Here is a 20,800-nt window from a genome sequence, read left to right as displayed (position 1 = left end):
AAGTTTAGACTATGTACAAAAAGTCAAAAAACTTTTGAGTCCTTCTTTATCCTTTATACACCACCATAGAAGTAACAGCTTAAAAAAAAAAATGCTTTGAAGAACTCTTCTTAAACACTGATAAAAATTGGTAAAAAAAATTCCACAAGGTTAAAAAAGATCAAGTGTCAGCCTTTCATTGTAGGTTTCTGACACTTTTACAATTAAAAACACAGAAATTCTTCACACCATTCTTCTTCTTCTTCTTCGATGGTGTTTATATGGAGATTTTAGCTCAATGTAGGCTCTTTCTCCGAGTAGACTTGTGTATGTGTATGATCGCTAGGCGACCGATTAGCCGGCTGTATCGAACAGCCATACGTACGCGCGGGAAATAAATGCCTTCCGGGAGGACTTTTATGGGGAACTGGCCTCCTATTCAGTCGTTATAGGCAAGGAGAAAACCCGGAAAACTCCAAGCAGCCAGCCTGTCCGACCGTGGCGCGAACCCACGACGAACCTCCCAGTCTTTAGGGTCTGGTCACCACTACGATGAGCGNTTTTAATTGTAAAAGTGTCAGAAACCTACAATGAAAGGCTGACACTTGATCTTTTTTAACCTTGTGGAATTTTTTACCAATTTTTATCAGTGTTTAAGAAGAGTTCTTCAAAGCATTTTTTTAAGCTGTTACTTCTATGGTGGTGTATAAAGGATAAAGAAGGACTCAAAAGTTTTTTGACTTTTTGTACATAGTCTAAACTTCAAATTACGAAGAAAATAAATCCTGAGTTATCACAAAAATTGTAACTATATGCAAATAATGTTAGATACTCATAACTACCACTAGAGGGCTAGAAGCAGTTTAAAAAGCTGGATGGAAATGATGGTGTGAAGAATTTCTGTGTTTTTAATTGTAAAAGTGTCAGAAACCTACAATGAAAGGCTGACACTTGATCTTTTTTAACCTTGTGGAATTTTTTACCAATTTTTATCAGTGTTTAAGAAGAGTTCTTCAAAGCTTTTTTTTAAGCTGTTACTTCTATGGTGGTGTATAAAGGATAAAGAAGGACTCAAAAGTTTTTTGACTTTTTGTACATAGTCTAAACTTCAAATTACGAAGAAAATAAATCCTGAGTTATCACAAAAATTGTACTTAAACTGGGTTCAATTTATGTAAGAACGTATTTTTTAAGTTTAAGGACTGTCATAAAATATTTATAAAGTAAAATCATTAAATACTAATAAGCCAACTATTTCGAATGATTTGTGCAACTGCAGAACCACCATTCATTTCGCCTTAAGATTCAACAATAAAATTACAGCAAACACATGGCAACAGACTGCAGTACATTGATCTGGCCTAAAAATAACGCGCAAATCGGTCCGGGTTTAAGGAGCCTTACCCATGTTGAAAACCACTGGTTTAGACAACTTTGAAAAGTGTGAATGTTAAAAATAACGAATTTCAGTTATTCTGAATAAAAACTTGATTTTATTCAAAAGGAAAATAATTTTCTATATATAATTATTTTCCTTTTCTTTTTGCAAGTTAATATTAAGGTTGAAACAATTTAGATTACAAGAATTAATTTTCTATAAAATGATGTTTGCTCTTATATCGTCACTTTGATGTCGGATTGAATTCAAAGTTAATCGCATGATCTTAAATTAGCTAGCTGCATTTTTCATCTTAGAACAATTTTTTTATATACTGTTATAAATTTATCAATTCAACTCATACTCCATTAGGCCATATATTAAAATAATAATAATAAAACCAATAAATTATATTATTGTGTAACACAACGAAAATGCGAATTTAAAATCAAAGAATTATATCTTTAGTAGTCTCATTTTTTTTACAAATAATTAACTATTCAAATTCAGATATTCAGGAAATGCAGCCAGAGAATTCGTAATCATTTTGTATTTCTGTTAATAAGCATTTTAAGGATTACATTGACATTTACTTGACAATCTTTAATAACATCCTCAAAATGCTTAATTTCATTTGCAATTAATTATACATCATCCTTGTTATTAAAAGAAGAAATGTCATCTACTATTTAGGAGTACACCGCTACTGTAATACATGGAATATTTTTTCTTCTTGTTGAAAACAATTATGTACGATACGCAGCAATAAACAACAGATTGGCAACGTATCACCAAATAAATATACCTTTTCACACATTTGATGGATAGGCAGATAAACTAATTCATTACTTCTTACAACTATTTAATGTTTTACGTAAATAACAATTCCTTACAAGTTTGATCTTGATCATTTATCGTTCATTTATGAAAGAATTGTTATAGTTTACAGATCAACATCAATAAAAATATTTAAACATTAAAACTATTGAGAGAGACTGTTTCAATTTAATAAGTACAGGGAAATATAATGGTCTAAAAATTAATTACATATATTGATATTTTCAAAAATAAATTTTATAGCAATTTTCATAATTGCTTCTGTAAATTACAAGTTCAAAAATAAATATTTTGTAAACTAAGATTTTTTTCTAAGTTTATGATTTAGTAACTATTGTCAAATACTAGATTGATTTGCTTAGATATACATTTTGTTACAATACAATTGATACTGATATTAATTCTTACACAATTCAATACAGTAGAGCGTCGTTTATCCGAAAGAATTCCAGTCGGCCTAAAACATAATTTTTATTTGTTTTTATATTTTTCAATGTACTGTATTTATTTCGTTTGTAAAACATAAAAAGAAATCATTTTTAACGATACAATATCCACGATTATTTTAAAAAGTTTACCTTAGGCTTAACATCGACGAAAATTCAACGCGAAGCGACACGCAACGGATAAAAATTTCAACACGGGATAGGTTAATATATTTTTCGTACATAATCGGTTATCCGAACAACCCCAGTCCCCAATTGATTCGGATAAACGACGCTCTACTGTATTTAAATCTGAAAATAGTTTGTTTATTCAACAAACAAAACTGATCACAGTCGAAAGTATAGAAAATTATACATTTTTACTTTTTCTTTTCTATTTCTGCTCTTTGTTGTAATATACTATTACGAATTTTTACAACCTGCAAATATGGAACGGGATCTGTTGTAGCTTGCTGTTCTAAGAATTCAAGCAGTTTTGTTGCATGATAAATTGCATCAGTTAAATTGTCCGATAAACTATTTTGTTCTGGAAAATTTTTTGTATTTCCCTGGTCTGGTGATTCTTTCAATATTTCGCTAAAATTCTCGTCTTTACAATTAACAAATAATTCATTTTTAACAGGTATATTTTGTATTTCTTCACTGCAACTATTAGGATCTTCAATATCTTCAAAAACTTCTAATTTCACTACTGGATTTAGTTCAGACGTTTCTGAAAATTCTTCACTGTTATCACTATTATTCCAAAATTTTTCACACAAATTCAATGAATCTTTCTGCATTTGTTCCCATGATTCTGATGATTCTTGACAATACGATAAAGTTCTTGAAATTAAGCACTTCAAAAATGTTCCTCTTTCATCACCTGTATAAGATTGTTGTGAATTTGTCTTCTCTTCCATTATCTTTCTAAATTCTTCTCTGTACATCTCTTGCAAAGATTTATCAATAGTTAACCCACCTTCAGATGTTTGCCTAATTCCATGACGAGATTTAAAACGTTTCAACCAACCAGTACTAGCAGAAAACGGTTTATCAATATTCATTGTTCTGTACATTTGCATGGCTTTTTCAGTTATTAAAGGTCCCGATACAGGAAGTCCCTCTGCTTTTCTTTGTGTGAACCACTGATAGACTGCTTCATCTAAATCACTTAACTGAGATTTTTTCATTGTCCTACGACGAGAAGGACCAGCCATACTATCTGATTCTGCAGCAAAATGTAATATTTTATCAGCATCTCGTTTTAAATCATATACAGTTGATTTCCCTATCTTAAATTCTTCCATGATTTTTTTCATATTTTCTCCACGGCGTAATCTCATAATGATGTTTGCTTTTTGCTCAATTGTTAGAACAATTCGTTTTCGTTTATCCATATTCATTTGAAAGGTTAATCCATTTATATATAAAATGGATCAATGTTCTTTTTTTAAATATATTTTGTACACAACATTTTTACATGAAGTTTTCTTTAATGAAATCCTATAAAAGAAAAATTTAATTAATTTCAATAAACATCTTTGTATTATGCAATAAATGAAACACAAACTTCTCGAGTGTATTTATCAAAAATAATATTAACAAATTGAGGAATCAGTTAAAATTATTTAACATAGTTGTAGGTTCACTCTTCTCTATGCCTCCTGAGTTTGGGTTTCAGGCAGAGATTTTGGATGTATTATCTACCTTCAGTAAGAGGTTATATGGGCTCCCAACATGTAACCCTGGATATTTAGTGTGTATGGAGTGTTTGTTGGTTCCATTTGTCTTGCATGATCTTGAACAAATTTATTAATTGGGTTTTTAGAACATTAAGCTTGGGAGAAGATCACCTTAGCAAGATTTGTTTGCAGTTTGTTTTGAAATAGGTAGAGTTCCCTAGGACTAAGTACAGTCGAGCCCTCTATAATACTGTTGTACGAGTCACTTAGATTTTACAAATAGGTGTGCCGGGCTGTGAACGGCTCACGTATTTGTAAAATCTAAGTAACTCGTAAACATAAAATTCATATAAATGGAATTATCAACAGTGTTATAGGGGAGTCGACTGTATCTGTATATGAACTGTACAGGTAATGGTTTTAATTTTGAAAATTTGTTTAAAAATGTAAATGGAGTTTGTTTATTAAACTTAAATTATTTTGATAATTATATTTTGAAGCTGAATAATGGAATATGATCAAGTACCTATTACTGGTGGCATAAAAATTTGAACAAATCTTTTTGACTGCTTTGTTTATAATAATAACCTTTCTTGTAATGCTATTGCAGTATTAATGCAAGTTAGATGTAAATCATTGAGCTTTTTTTTTAAATGTAATTACAGAAGTGGTACAGTTGATTCATTATTGGATGCATAACATGTGACAGCAGTTTGCTCTTTTTTTCTCAAAATTACATGAGGAGACTTTTGGTGTTACAGAAGTTCCTTTTTGTTTAATAAATTTGTGAAAGTAACTTGGGATTCTAATTCTTTTTTTAAGGTATTTATTTTTATTAAAAAGACTAAATCATATATCTTACGATGTTGGTTTTGTGGTAATGTGGTTTATTTTTCTTTTAGGTTCATAATGTAAAGTGGTTGATGATTTTATGTTAATTGCATCTTGGGATGTGGTTTGCAGGTTATTTAACCAATGGTTACCTTTGATTATTTGGGAGACTATTTGATTTGTGGATAAGAAGCTATACTCTGATTCTTTCTTTTTTTCTTTCTAGGTAAGATTTTTTTTACTAGTTTTTCTTTGGATAGTTCTCCCACTTTTAGGTTTAAGTTTGAATTTACCTTTGTATTTTATTTTTATTTATAAGTTACGTGTATTTTTATGCTTTGTGTTAAGATATGTTGTGTAATTTTGTATATTTCTCCTCACATCATGGCTGTACCAGTATGCTTAAAATAAAAAATAAATATTAACAGAATAAATTACTGTATTTATATTATTTTTATAATCATGAACATTTACTTTCAATATAAATAGATATCCATGTTACAATATTTTTTGTTGTTTAAAACAGTTTACAATTGAGCTGCAATTTGAAAAAATTATAGACCTGTAAATTCTCACAGTCGTCACCCGTCTGTCCTTCCTTAATCTTGAGAATGGAGTTAGATAGATGAAAGATAAAACCAGAAACCTTAGGGGCAGGAGGCTCCAATTAATTATATACAAACTTCCAATGCAAACTGGAAGTCATATTATTTCAATTCAAAAATTTCCCCTGAAAGGTGTTAGATAGATGACTGATATGACTCTTATGAGGGAAAATATGACGTACAAGGGCAAACCAATACTAATTTGAGGTGGAGAACATATATTTTAAGTTAAATAAATTAAAAATATGATTAAAAATTGCAGCCTGGCATTGTGATAATGTCATAATAAATAATTACTTGTTTCATTTAATTTTATATAGAATAAGTTATTCATGTATGATTTTCTGGATCATACATGAATTACTGAAGAATACAAAAATTAAAACCAATAGATTGATAGATTGAACACACTTATTAGATATCTATTATTAATTTTGTGATATTGTTTAAATTTTCTTTTAATTACATTTAAATTAAAATTTTATCATATTCACACAAAACTGTTTTATTCTACTACAAACTATAAATTCCCAAACATTTTTGGTTAAGAAAAGATTGAATATTCACATAATATATATATATATATATATATATATATATATAAATCCCCAAAAAAGAAGTCTCATGAGATAAACTAAAATTTCTAGAGGAAACTCAACAGTAATAATCACAATTGTCAACTTCAATATACAGTCCCTGGCCAAATTATTAGACGCACTACAGACTTTTCATAATTACATGTTTTATACCCGGTCTGGTGTAGATCTATCTTATGAATCATAATTTTGATAAACGAAACTTATTTTTTAATGTCATTGTATATCTATTTTTGTTATATTTCATAACAATATTAATTTATTGGAAGGTATCAGAGCTTAGACACTAAAGTGCAGTGTACAACTACGAATGTGTTTCAGTCGCGTTCTCAATTGCTACTGGTGTGGAAGTGTTTCTATTCACCTCTTGTATTTATTTCATGGTATATAGGCTAATTATGCAAGTGTTTGTTTTCTTCAATAGTAGTATTTTTACCAACCAGATATGATCAATTGTTATCTTTTGACATGGGCAAAAAGGAGGACCTTTCACCACGTAAAAAAGCCCTCATTAATACAAAAATGCATTCCAACCGTGAAATTTCACGAAGATTGAAGGTGTCTGAAGCTAGCATACTACTTATAAAAAAACAAGTTGAATCAGATCAAGATCTGAATCCAAAAAGAAAAAATAAATGCGGCAGAAAGGCAATTTTCACCTCAAGGTCAGAAAGACGTCTTAAGAAAATTTGCTTAGAAAACAGATTTGCTTCCACTAAATCAATAAAATCTCAATTGGAAGATGCAAACGTGAATGCTTCTGAGCGCATGATCGCAGAAAATTGAAAGCTCTGGATTTTAAGGCTTACCGACTAGAAAGAAAACCCAAGTTAACAGTTGCAATGAAAGCAAAGCATTTGGAGTGGGCCAAACAGTGGTGTGATAAGGACGTAGACTTCTGGAGATTGGTAATTTAACATTATACAGATTATTTACTATAAAATAGACAAATTAATAGTAGGTACTTGATTCATAAGATATTGTTTTCTTGTTTTCTCAGGTCTGAATTAGAGATGAAAGCACATTTGAAATTTTAGCCAACAAAGCTCATTTTGTCTGTCATCGTAGAGGCAAAAAATTTCATTCTGACTGTGTCATTCAGACTGTTAAGCATCGCATGAAAGTAGTGATTTGGTCCATCATTAGTGGCAAGGGCACTGGGCGCCTGTACATAGTAAAAGGCACCATGAGGCAAGACCAATATAAAGAAGTCTTGCAAAATTGGTTGCTGCCACAGGTTTTTATGCAAGATGGAGCTCCCTGCCACACAGCCAGGTCTGTGAAAACATATCTACAAGAGCAAAATATCTCTCTGTTGGATTAGCCAGGTAATAGTCCCGACATGAACCCCATAGAAAATGTGTGTGAGCTCAATGAAGAGGGAAGTGGACAAAGAGGTCATAACAACCAAAATGTAGCTTTTGGAAAAAATCATCCACAAATGCAGGAGATGGTCCAGTCTTGCATCGACAGCATGCGGCACCAGATTGAGGCTCTCGTAGCTGCAAAAGGTGGCGCAACAAAATACTAAAATTTACATGGCAATTTTGTATTTTTTTACTATGTTAATAAAAACAAAAATTTTCAATAAATATAACATTTTATTTGTGTTAACACCTATGTAATAAAGTAACCTGTACATTACAGGTTAAATTCATTAGTAATAAATATTCAAAGACCAAATTGTACTAGCTGATAATTAAGATTTGCACAAAAACTATAGTGCATCTAATAATTTGGCCAGGGACTGTAAGTGAATAGCCAGTTTGCATACTAACATTTTAAACACAAAAAAATATAGAGCAGAGGTGGGCAACCTTTTTAAATGTGCAAGCCAAAATTTCCAAATGTATGAAGCAAAATTTTTTCATATGCCAACTGGAATTTTTGAGAGCATATTATTATTATTTGGTCTAGCAGCTAGAATGATAGATCAATGGTTCCCAAACTTATTGTCCATGGCTCCCATCTCATAGCAAAAAACCCCCCAGTGAAATAACTCTACACAACTACATAATAGCAAAATTACAAATTTAACTTTGATATCTTGAATGGTGATGTAAAAATAAAATATAAATAAAACATTTTTATATTTAAAGTAATATTTATTGAAATTACTAGCTAAAGCTTGCCCATTTTTGAAAAACAGGTATAATATAGTGAAAATGACAAAAAACAAATACAGTGAAAACTGCTTAGGCGACCACCTGCATTCGACGGGCACCTGCCAAAACGGGCAAAAATTTCTGGCACGGAATAGTTTATCCATAGAGTCTTCGAATAAGTTACCTGTATTAAACGACCACCTGTGTAACGCGACCGCGGGCATCGATTTTTGGTCCGAAACAACATACAACACCTGCAATAAGCGACCACTTTCGCGAATATATCTGGTCTAAACTATTGTAAGAACCCATCTCAACAACGTTTCCACCTCCTAATATAATGAATTAGTCTAAACTCTCGTTCGAACCCATCCCGGGCACTTCTCCCACCCTTGAAATTAGGTGCAGGTGTTAATAAATTAGTCTAGCAACAAAGGAAATTCATTTCAGTTTGTTGGAAAATGTCCGAAATGCAAAGTGCTGTCGTTAGAAGATCGTATTAAAGTTATCACAACAGCAATTAGCGGCGAAGTTTAACTGTGGGAAAACAAAATTTATTTTACCCTAGACCTACAGTATTTTCCTTGGGGGTGTAAAATATTGTACACGATACAATTAATCGGCTGATCTCATCGTTTGATAAAATCTATTTTTATTTATTTATTTTGAAGCTCATATACAGTACACGTGCGATAAATAGTTTCTGTATCAACCTACCTTATTTCCACGATATTTTTAGAAAAATAATATCCAAGTAATTTTCGCAGGCAAAATATTCAAAAAACAATAAACGCATTAATGCAAAAATCAGTTTTACTTCCTTTTTCGATTCCGCGATTGTAATGAAATCGTATAATGAGAAAAAATAATAAAATCGTTTTATTATTAATTAATAATTTTTCTTATTGTACTTAATTAATTAAGAAAATATTAAATATTAAAAAATACAGTATTTTTAAAGTTAAAATAAGATTAAACTAACGAAAACCAAAAGCAAAGTGATGGAGAGATAGGACGCGCTTGTATATTGATGACGTAATACACGTAACTGAGGAGCGAACGAAAAGAACCGAGTCGAATTAATTAAGTCGAAAAAAAGAAAGTGTGCATTATAATCGAGAAAATGCGAGTATTGTATTAATCTTTAAAATATTGGTATTAAATCTGTCTTATAATATCATGACGATTCCTGTAAATCGGGTTATCCGATAAGAATAAAATACAATACAAATATAGCACTATCGTTGAAAAAATTCGCTTATTTTTGCTCGCCTCGAGTTTTGCTTAGTAGAAATGGCTAAAAAGTGCGCAAAATACGTACGGAAATACGGTATTACGGCACCACCCGTATTGGACGACCACCTGCCTAAAAGACCACTTTTTGAAGGAACCGTGGGTGGTCGCCATAGACAGGTTTTACTGTATGTATAATTTATTTCTAATTGGATTATAAATTACAAAAATATAAAATTAATAAGTTTTTTATTTTATCTATTGAATTTTCCCAAAAAAACCCATATTTTTATCAATATTTTTGGCAAAATAAACGAATTATTTATATATTTTTAGCAATTAAATAGTAATTATAATTATGAAAAACATACAATAATTATCACTGTTTTTGAAAGAAAAATTAAATAAACATATAAAATTCTATAAATAAACAAAATAAATTCTAAAATGGCAAAATGTATGCAATAAATGAAGCACAGAGCTCATTTCAAAATGGGCAAGCTTTAGCTAGTATACCCACCATGCAATGCTTATCATTACTTGTGTTTTATGCACTTATGTATGCTTATATTTTACTCAAGACGTAAAGATGACTACCAATTTATTTATTACTATTTATTTTTAACTTTCATAATAACAAAAATAGGTCACAATCATTTTACTTTTTATTAAACCTTTCACGGACCCCCTGATGTTGACCATGGACCCTCAAATTCATTTTAATTTGCCATGGACCCTATCATTGGTTTCAAAAACCCCCAGGGGTCCATAGGAACCACTTTGGGAAACATTGAGCTATATGATGCTATGGGAAAGCTAAATTTAGCAGATTTTCTACTAAATTGGCATCCTGCTTGTAAGACAGTACATCACAGAGAAAGATATCTTAGAAATAAGATGTTTGTTTCATTTTCTTATTACTAAAATAATTGATAGTGTTTCTTTATTTTATTTTTATTTAGTATCACTATATTAAATTGTATTTGAATACAATTTTATTGAGTAGAGTGATACTAAATAAAAATAAAATAAATTAAGTTAAAATATACAACTGAGCAAAAATGTTGGATATTTATTTTTTAAGGTAAGTGCTGGATTGTATGATGAAAAAAAGCTGTTGACATGTCACATTTTGGTATGTGTGCCAAAAGTTGTCCACCCAATGTAGGATATCCCTCTTTACTTTTAAGATGGTTATGAAAAAAATTGATTAGGGCAGAAGAATGAATATTAACAAAATTTTCATGCAATAATATCAGATTATTTGTATTAACTGTATTTTTAGCACCAATGAAATAAATTCTTATAAAATTTTTAAGTTTTAGTAGTAGTAAATTATTTCAAACAAATTGTTTTTAAGGAAACAAATTTTGGACAAACATAATCATCTTCAACATAGAACTAACTGTTGAATAGCTTAGAATGATAAAGAACAGAATACAATATAATCTACACAAGGGGTTGAAAACCTATGGTATACATGCCCAGAGTGGCACATGAGACCATCTAGCACTGTCATGTATCATATGATTTCGATTTATCACCTGTTGTTTTCAATCATCCTTTCGGTTTATCACCTTATCATCCTATTTTCAATCAGCTTTTTTACATTTATTTTAATTAAAGCATATTCATTCATTTTTTAAAATATCATTATTCAAAGTCTAAAATTTTGGCACACAAACATCTTTAAAGCTAAGTATGCTTACTATATGGCATGCAGGTTCAAAATGGTTCACCAGTCCTGCTCTACACCATTCAATACATCAGTTCAACACTATTTTACACAGTTTTGTAGCTAGTTCTAAGCTGAAAATGATTAAATTTTGACCAAGAATGATTCATTCAAGAAAGTTTCTTTTAATAAAAAAAAATAATGTTGGCTTCCTGATATAAATAATATTTTGATTTATTTATTTGTAAAAATGATGCCAAGTTTTATAAACTTTTAGGATATTTTAGCTTTTCTTTTTTTTAAGTTTTGGATTATACTATTTTATACAAACTCTGAGGATAGCATAAACAATTTAGAAACTTTACAAATTAATACTAACATAAACCAATTTTGTTTTAATTTGGTAAGAATTATTGTTTAAATTTTAAAAGTTTTGATTCATTTANGACTATATAAGCTTATAGAAGGTCAAGAAAGCATGCTTTTCAAAATGTCTATACAGGAAATCCTCGTTAATTCAAAATTCATGGGATGAAATAATTGTGACTTTGAATTATCAAGTTTCAAATTATTTGAGATATACATATTTCTGTGCAATATGCCAAATGCCATGTAACTGATGTATTTTTTTTTTAAGCAAATGAAACACAGCTACATATACAAAATGTTATTTTTGTTAATTAATAATTAACGATAATAATAATACAAATAAACTGCAGGTAAACAATATGTATCAGTTGAGATCACCACAAGTTTCCAGATAAGTTTTATAAAAAGTAAAGCAGAATTCCTTGAAATGTACCCCAAATTACTTTTAAGTGGCCCAAATGTAGTAGCCTAAAGCCCTACAAATATCTCAATCTGCTACTTGTAGCCCAATCTTGCAATCCTGCACACCAGACATATTTTATGAGATAAAAGGAAAAGGGTAATCAATGAGTAAGATGACACCCAAAAATATGTTAATGTAAAAGCAAAGCCATATTGACCAGATTAGAGTAGTTCTTGGTCTACTGTTGTCTTATAGTGTTCACTTTGATCTAAATCAGTGTTTCTCAACCTCTAACGAATCGTTGACCCCTTCAGTAAAACCGTTACGTAGTATCGCCCCCTTCACTACAAACTTCTGATGCCGAGGGCCAAGACTAATGCCAAATTCGTACTGCATTAAATAAACTAGTGACTTGTATAATGTTATTTGTTTAATTATGAGGGCTGTTCGGAAAGTTTGCGGCCTTGCCTATATGCGGCGCTGCGATCAATTTAATTTTTGGAGGGAATAATTCAGCCATCTGTGCTAGAGATACGATACCAATTTCCTCTTGATTTGTCAAAAAGTTTTGCCACGACAGCTTAGCAGATAGTCAGTGTGCACATGCTTTGTCAAAAATGGAGAAGACGGAGACTCATGTGGTCATAAAATACCTGATGAAAAAAGGGTTGACCCCATCTCAAATCAAAGCTGACATGGATGAAGTTTTGGGAGGGTCTGCTCCTTCGTACACCACTGTGAAAAAATGGACAGCCCTTTTTAAATCTGGCAGAGAGAGTGTGGAAGATGACCCTCGCAGCGGACGGCCGTCAACTGCTGTCACTGAAGAAAATATCGACAAAGTTCACGATTTGTTATTAGCAGATCGCCGTTTGAAAACGCGTGAGATAGTTGAGACAACAGGCATCTCTGTCGACCGAGTGCACCACGTCCTAACCGAAAATTTGGGTATGACGAAGGTCTCAGCAAGGTGGGTGCCGCATCTGCTGACCGCTGAGCAAAAACGTGTTCGCACTTTGATGTCAAAGGAGTGTTTGGACTTCTACCAGAAAAACCCACAGGATTTCTTGCGTCGGTTTGTGACTACTGACGAAACGTGGATCCATTACTACACTCCTGAAACAAAAGAACAGTCGAAGCAATGGAAACACCACAGTTCGCCACCACCAAAGAAGGCAAAGACAGTTCCATCAGCGGGTAAAGTGATGGCCTCGGTTTTTTGGGATGCTAAAGGCATCATCTTTATTGACTACCTAGAAAGAGGAAAGACCATTAATGCTGTCTATTACTGTGAACTTTTGGAAAAATTGAAGAAAGAAATCGAAAAAAGGTCACATTTGAAGAAGAAAAAGGTTCTGTTCCACCACGATAATGCACATGCAGATTCTGCTAGAATCACTGAACAAAAGATAAACGAACTTCGCTTCCAATTAGTTACACATCCACCATACTCACCTGATTTGGCCCCCAGTGACTTCCACCTTTTTCCAAACCTAAAAAAATTCTTGGCTGGAAAAAGATTCCGCTCAAATGACAAAGTCATCTCTGAAGTGAACGAGTATTTTGCACACCTTGACAAATCGACCTATTGTGATGGCATAAAAAAGCTAGAACATCGCTGAAATAAGTGCATTGCTAACAAAGGAGCCTACATTAAAAAATAAAAAAAGTTTTAACATTATTTTGTTTGTTGTTCTATTTGAGGCCGCGAACTTTCCGAACAACCCTCGTATTGTACAATATAACAAATAAAATATCTAATTATTCTTAATATAACGTTTTACTATATCGCCCAGAAAATTGTTTTTTGCCCCCAAAATATAAATTGTTACTAATTGCCCCCTCAACATGGAAAAACGCCCACATGGGGACGATATCGCCCCCATTGAGAAACACTGATCTAAATGAACAAGTTAACATATGTATATCATAGTTTGGAGTTTGTACAGAATTTTCATTTTTAATCTCAAAGTATCCATATTTCGAACTAACTGAATTTCTTAACATGTAAATCTTTATATCCCAGCTTGGACAAATAGTACAGTTAAACTATCCAAGTTTGAATTAACAAGGATTTCTATATTAATCATAATAAATAAAATGTGTTGGTACCATCTGTTATGAGATTTTGTTATAAAAAATTTTTATATTCTTAATTATTAAAAAATAGCAAAAAATAGCAATAATTTTGAGGATAGTGATGAGTTTTATAAAAATTTGTAAATTCTAATAACAAAATCTCCAACATCTCTTGAGATATGACACATACTATTGTCCCACCCCCTCAACCTTTAACCACCCAAATTTAATAGCATCAGTTGCCTCTTATACACAAGCTACTGCACCAAATTTCATTTCTTAATTTTTATGCCATCCTAAGATATTAAATGAAATAAATGGATGCCAATACACAAACATGTACATGGAATTCCGCCCTCTTTTTTTTTTTTTTTTTACTTGTTTGGGTTTAGGAGATCTCAAAATGTGGAGATTTGCAAAATACCAGCGGGTATGTATACATAACAAGGAAAAGCATTGGAATCTGACATGATTCCAATGCTTTTCCTTGTTATGTATATATAGCATCTGGGAAAGTAAAAAGTTATGGTATTAAAATTATAATACAGTAATTTACAGCTTTTATAATGATAAAACAAAAAAAAAAATATATAAAGTTTCATTATTTTAAATAAAAATGACATGTATTATAATTCAGTATATAAAATTGCAATTAATTTATTAATTAATAAAAATTCAGATGAAATATGTTCAATCATCATTCACATAAAAAACATTATTAAGTCAGTTTCTGCTGAATTCTGTTAAAAGCTAATTAGAATGTGTCTAAGAGAAATGAGAAAAATGCCTTATTACCATTAATTCTTGGTTTGAATTAAATAGATTCTTACTCTCCATTAAATATGAAGATTTTATTATTTTGTAGGCTTCTAAAACTTGCAAATATTCAGTGAGATGTTCAATAAATATTTTTAGCATTCTCAGAATGAATACTTTTTAGTAACTGAAATAAAAAAGTATGATATTGAAAATATTACAATACTAATGGAACAAAATTTATATATATATGTATGTATATTTTTTTAATTTAATTTTATTTTTTAATATAAATAACTTGAAACCTTCCACAAAACATACCTTTGTCCTTTTATTAACTGTTCTATAAATACTGTTAATGATTGAATAACCTCTAGTAAAAATATTGATGTTACTGATTTTGAAATGTGTTTTAGAACAGAAGAAACAATGATGACAACTTCTGTGATAACTTTAAATTATATACAGTAAAACTTCTCTAACTAAAACATCTGTAACTGGAATATTTTTTTTAACTCAAAAAAAATGAATCACTGGTAGGTCTCAATGGAATAGCAAAGGTATTTGACATCTCCAACTTGAATTTTCTCCAAGTTGTAGGTTTTCATGGTCCCTTGACACTGATTTATGTTACTTTCAACTTTTCCGACTCAAAGTTTAACATTTATTCCATCCAAAGTGATCCTAATTATAAGATTTCCATGAAATTTTCAGACAGTTGTATCCATTGTCCAACACACATTTGCAGACAATGTTACAGTCCAAAGCAAGAGGAGTTCTTGCTTTATCTCAACAAGATGTACTGAAAACTGTTTAATTCCATTACTTCATTAAATTAATTAAAAACCTACTAATGTGAGGTAGGAATAAGGACTTATCACACCAGTGATAATAAGCACAAACATCCAGGCACAGACCCTCATCTATTAATGAGGGTTTGTGCCTGGGCCTTAAATGATGAAATCTATAGTCTTAATACTAACATCTGGTTAAGAAGTGATGTAATGAAGGTTGGCCATTAAGATGTTAGTCACCACTTGTTCTCCAGATGTTGCCTGTAACACACCTCCCTCATAACTGCTCTGCATCTTGTTGCAATGCCACCTTCAACTCCATCTTACTACTGTTATGGTATGTAGATATAACTTATTTTGTAAAACAATTACTTTATTATTCTGCTAATTTTAATACTGTTTATAATAGTAACCATTATGTCAAGCTACCATGTAACATAATGAAGCCACCTTAAGCCTGTCTCCTCTACACCCATTTATTGCTCAATGATCATACCTTTATAACGGTTTCTTTGTCTTGTATAATTTTAAGTATCTCATCTTTTTATATATGTATACCAACTGAAGAGGGACTATTCTGATAGTCCGAAATGCATTTTGGTTATTTCATGTCAATTGTTAATTTAATCGTTTTTAATGTACACCCCTTCTCGTTTTATTTAATGTATTCCATTAATACTTGGGTGTTTGTGCTTATTATCACTGGTGTGATAGTCCTTATTCGTACCTCACATTAGTAGGTTTTTAATTAATTTAATTAAACCAAGGGAAAAAAGCAATTTCTTTATACCCATTACTTACATTGAACATTTTGCTGAAATGCATTCTATGGGTTTTTTAAAACAAAAAACTATCAAAGATTCTTTATATAATGCAAAAGAGGTAAAAATACAAATCTATTCAGAATTGGCATTTTCTCTAACTCAAATTGTCTGTAGCTGTTTTTTCCTGCCTCTTGGAGCTTTAAGTTAAAGAAGTTTTACTATACTTCAAACAATAATCATTCTATTATAAATTTCACAACTTTAAACATAATCAAGTTTTTTCTAAATATAATTTCAATAAAATATTAACAATATACATTGAAATTATATTCAAATATCAAATGATATTTAAATAATAGTTTAAAAAAATAAATATGCAATAATTTCAATGATTATTCTATTTAATTCTAATTCTTAATCAAACTATTTCACAAGGCATTGTGTAGTGTAACATTCCATTTAATGTTCAACAGTTACAACCTGATGACGGCTGATAAAAGCAGCCAAAAATGTTCATTTTATTAAAAACAGTTTGCTGGTTCAAAGAAAGTTTCTGAATAATAATTAAAAATTTTATTGATATATGAAAATTTTGTATGTCATCGATATATATATCTGAATATAATAAATATCTTAATTCAAACATTGTCAATGCTTTGACTTACTAACAGTAACAGAAAAATACCATTCAAATTAAAATTCATAAAAATTTTAAGTGTTGATTTTTATAAATTATTTGTAAATTACATAATGTAATTATGATACAGTTTTGAATTGTTAGTTCAAAGTAGTTAATTAAATTTATAAAAATATCTTTAAAGGTGATTATTTCATCAGTAAATGTATTACATTAGTTCTTTTTTTTCTCAGCATATACACATGACTTTAACATAACAAATATCTCAAAGACAGAGTTATAAAGATTTGTGATCTGTATGACTCTTGTCTTTTACTATTAACTAAAACCAAAGATATAGAAATATATTTATTTATTTTAAACTTCAAGTCAAATGTAATATCATTTCATTGATATATATTTATGTTCTTAAATTTCTTTAACATTTTCTATATCTTTGGTTTTAGTTAATAGTAAAAGACAAGAGTCACACAGATCACTAATGTTTATACTCTGTCTTTGAGATATAAGTTTAATGTAACAACATATGAAATTGGTCATGCAAAAAATGTAAAAATTATTCCAGGGTTATACTAAGGGAGTTAAATTAACTCCCTTAGTATAACCCTGGAATAATCGTTATTATTTTTACATTTTTTGCATGACCAATTTCATATGTTGTTACATTAAAGTGTAGTTTTAATTAATGTAATCACATAATGTATAATGTATTTATGTATTTCGTATTTCTATACAATGAAATATATATATATTCTACGATGTTTACTTAAATTTCAATTTTCAAAGGAATTTTAAAAAACAATTTATATTTTCAATTTTTCTACTTTTTGTTTTGTGGAGTTAATCAATTTTGCAAATAAGTAACTCATATACAATCTTAAATATATCGATATATATCAATTTTTAGATAAGATAATCTATCAAACAATTAGATGAATGATTTCTAAATAATCATTATATTCAATAACTTATGTAAAAATTATAATTTTATAGTCAAACCCCATTAATACCAAATTGAAGAAACTTAAAAATTGGTACTTTGTATTAATGATGTTTTTATTAAACAAACTTCACTAGTTCAACAAACTTCAAAGAAATCAATAGTTACACCATCAAAAGGCAAAAGCCAGATTTTCTCCCAGCTATTTCACTGTCTTAGAGAGAGAAAAATGATGAAAGTGCACCACTCTTAGTACATTTAAAATTGACGCATGGTTATAGGAACAGATAGTAGTGATTTTAATAAAAGCTTAAGAATTAGAGATTAATTGTATATTGAAGTTTTATTCTTAAAGATTGAGATGAAAGATCAATAAATTTCAGAAATATGGAAAGGTTGTTTTCTACTAGATTGATAGATTTCACAGCCAAGCTACCTGCAGTAAATCCAACTGCAAGATTATTCTTTTATAAAAATGTATGGTGCAGTTGTAGATTATGTGTTGGACTGATTTCTAAATATATTAAATAATATTTTACATTAATCAAACAAATGCCAAAATGCCTATCATCATCCACAATGGAGTTGTTGTTACAAAATGCTGTATTGGTTAAACCCTATGTCTTATCTTGTTTGGCTATGTTTAAAAAAATTAAACAAATAAAAATTTATGGAATTTAACAGTCTCATTATGAGCCTGGCTGAATACACAATGGGTCTGGAAAAAAGCACTCTTAGTGCCTACACTACAGAGTAAACAAACAAATTTCCAGTTTCCAATACACATGTCAACTATCTTAACTGATCATTCAAAATTGTCACAACACACAAAGCCCTGACTGTAAGAGAAAATGATTTTATGAGTTAGAGTTAGCATTGTTGGTGTCATATGCTCAATGACTGCACTGCCAGTGATGACATCATCATCATAATAATAATAAGTGTTGTGGCCAACATTAAAAATAAAAAAGTGCACCCCTGGTCATGATAATCTGGTTTTTCCACATTGGCTTGTGTGACTTGTGTAAATATAATTTTTATTGAATTCATGACACACTTTGTATTATATATTAAATAATATTTTACATTAATCAAACTAATGCTGAAATTCCTATCATCATCCACAATTGCAAACCTATTTTACACTAATGCAGAATTTATATAAACCAATATTGTATTAAAAGGTTTTGACTGTTTTAGATTTCTAAATTCAAATATATTAAAAGAGAATTAATTATTATTTATTTTCTGTATTTCTATTATTCAATTATTTAATTCAAAAATAAAATGTTATTTATAGAAATACAGAACACTAATCCAACCTCTCAATTCCACCATACCCCAATTATGAAAAATATTATGAGGAGTATCCATCATATCCCATCAAGATATGTTTGTCTTTTATTCATATTTTTTAAATACATGCAGTAAACTGGCAACGTTAAATTTAATAAAGAATTAAACTTATAATTACAGTATCACCATATGTAATTTCACAGTAACGAAAACAATATAGGTCCAAAAATAATTCATACCAAAGAATTGATAGGTCACATCATTCATTGCCTTTAGGCCCATACATTCTTGCTAATTCGGCACCCTTCCATGCAAGGAACAGCTGGATTGGCAAGAATCCCATGCATTAGTTTTATCTTTACAAGGATATTTTCTTCAGTTCTAAGATATTTATTTACTACTTAATTTTCAATTTGGAAACCAAAAATATTAGTAATTCACAGGACAAATTTACTATTACCTTTTAATCTTTTGTCATTAAAATTATAACTACAGCAGTTCACATAATTACAATGATGAATAATACATTCTAAATATTTTTAATGAGTTCTTATATAAAAATATATAGTACAGAAATAAATTTTTTTGGTTTTTTACTTATATTTTCTAAAATAGACATAATTTAAGTATATTTAAGATTAAAGCTTTTAAATGTTTCTGCAATATAAAAAGTTGATGCTTCTTGAATTCTTTAGTAAAGATGTAAGCTTGGCTTAAGTGATTTAATAATGGATAATTTTTTAAATTTTATATTTATGTCGTTCAAATTTTTAAAAAATTAAAATCAGAAATTTACTAAAAGTGTATGATCAAAACATTATTTGAATTTTGCATAGCAACTATAAATGTATTTTTGTTGAAAGATGTTGCAATTTATGAATCTCGTTAAATTAATTTCAACTTCAAAATAGTAACTTTTATATAAGAGATTTGACTTAAAATTATTCAAAATACCTTGCATAAAAAGTAAATCGATCATTATTAAAATGGATAAGCTTGATTTAAAAAAAACCATACCTTCTTTTATTTCTTTTATAAATACGTATTTTACACGATAGGATTGATATTTATCGTATGTAATTAATTTAATTCTACGAATATGGTTAGAGACGGTTCAATTAATGTCAAACTTCTTTCCCTTTAAAATCGAAATATTGAATCACCTCAAAAAGTTAAACACTTGTTTTGTTTTTAATCACACGTGACTTAAAACAGTGTTGCCAACCGGATTTCTATAACTGTATACCGTGTTTCCCCGAAAATAAGACAGTGTCTTATATTAATTTTTGCTCTGAAAAATGCGCTAGGTCTTATTTTCAGGGAATGTCTTATTTTTTCCAGGAAGAAGAATTCACATTTATTATTGAACAAAAAATTTCCCAAGTCGAACTTAGACGAGAGTGACGTATATCC

The 20,800-nt window shown here is 29.8% G+C and overlaps 1 protein-coding gene across 2 annotated transcripts; it reads right to left on the bottom strand.

The window, feature by feature from the left end:
* Positions 1–2,839: 2,839 nt before the first annotated feature.
* Positions 2,840–20,652, bottom strand: LOC111632936 (jerky protein-like). Of its 2 annotated transcripts, XM_023377454.1 has the most exons (4): positions 20,405–20,652; positions 19,627–19,709; positions 14,996–15,143; positions 2,840–4,125 (listed from the first exon to the last, which is right to left on the bottom strand). In XM_023377454.1, the coding sequence occupies exon 4, from the start codon at positions 4,023–4,025 to the stop codon at positions 3,000–3,002; it is 1,026 nt and encodes a 341-aa protein (XP_023233222.1). In that variant the 5' UTR covers positions 4,026–4,125; positions 14,996–15,143; positions 19,627–19,709; positions 20,405–20,652; the 3' UTR covers positions 2,840–2,999. The 2 variants fall into 2 exon arrangements, with proteins under 2 accessions (XP_023233222.1, XP_023233221.1); XM_023377453.1 differs by lacking the exon at positions 19,627–19,709.
* Between the last annotated feature and the right edge of the window lie 148 nt (positions 20,653–20,800).

This window comes from Centruroides sculpturatus, unplaced genomic scaffold (assembly GCF_000671375.1).
Source record: "Centruroides sculpturatus isolate CEXI.00-Female unplaced genomic scaffold, Cexi_2.0 scaffold676, whole genome shotgun sequence".
Classification (NCBI taxonomy): domain Eukaryota; kingdom Metazoa; phylum Arthropoda; class Arachnida; order Scorpiones; family Buthidae; genus Centruroides; species Centruroides sculpturatus.
This window is presented reverse-complemented; position numbering and strand designations above follow the sequence as displayed.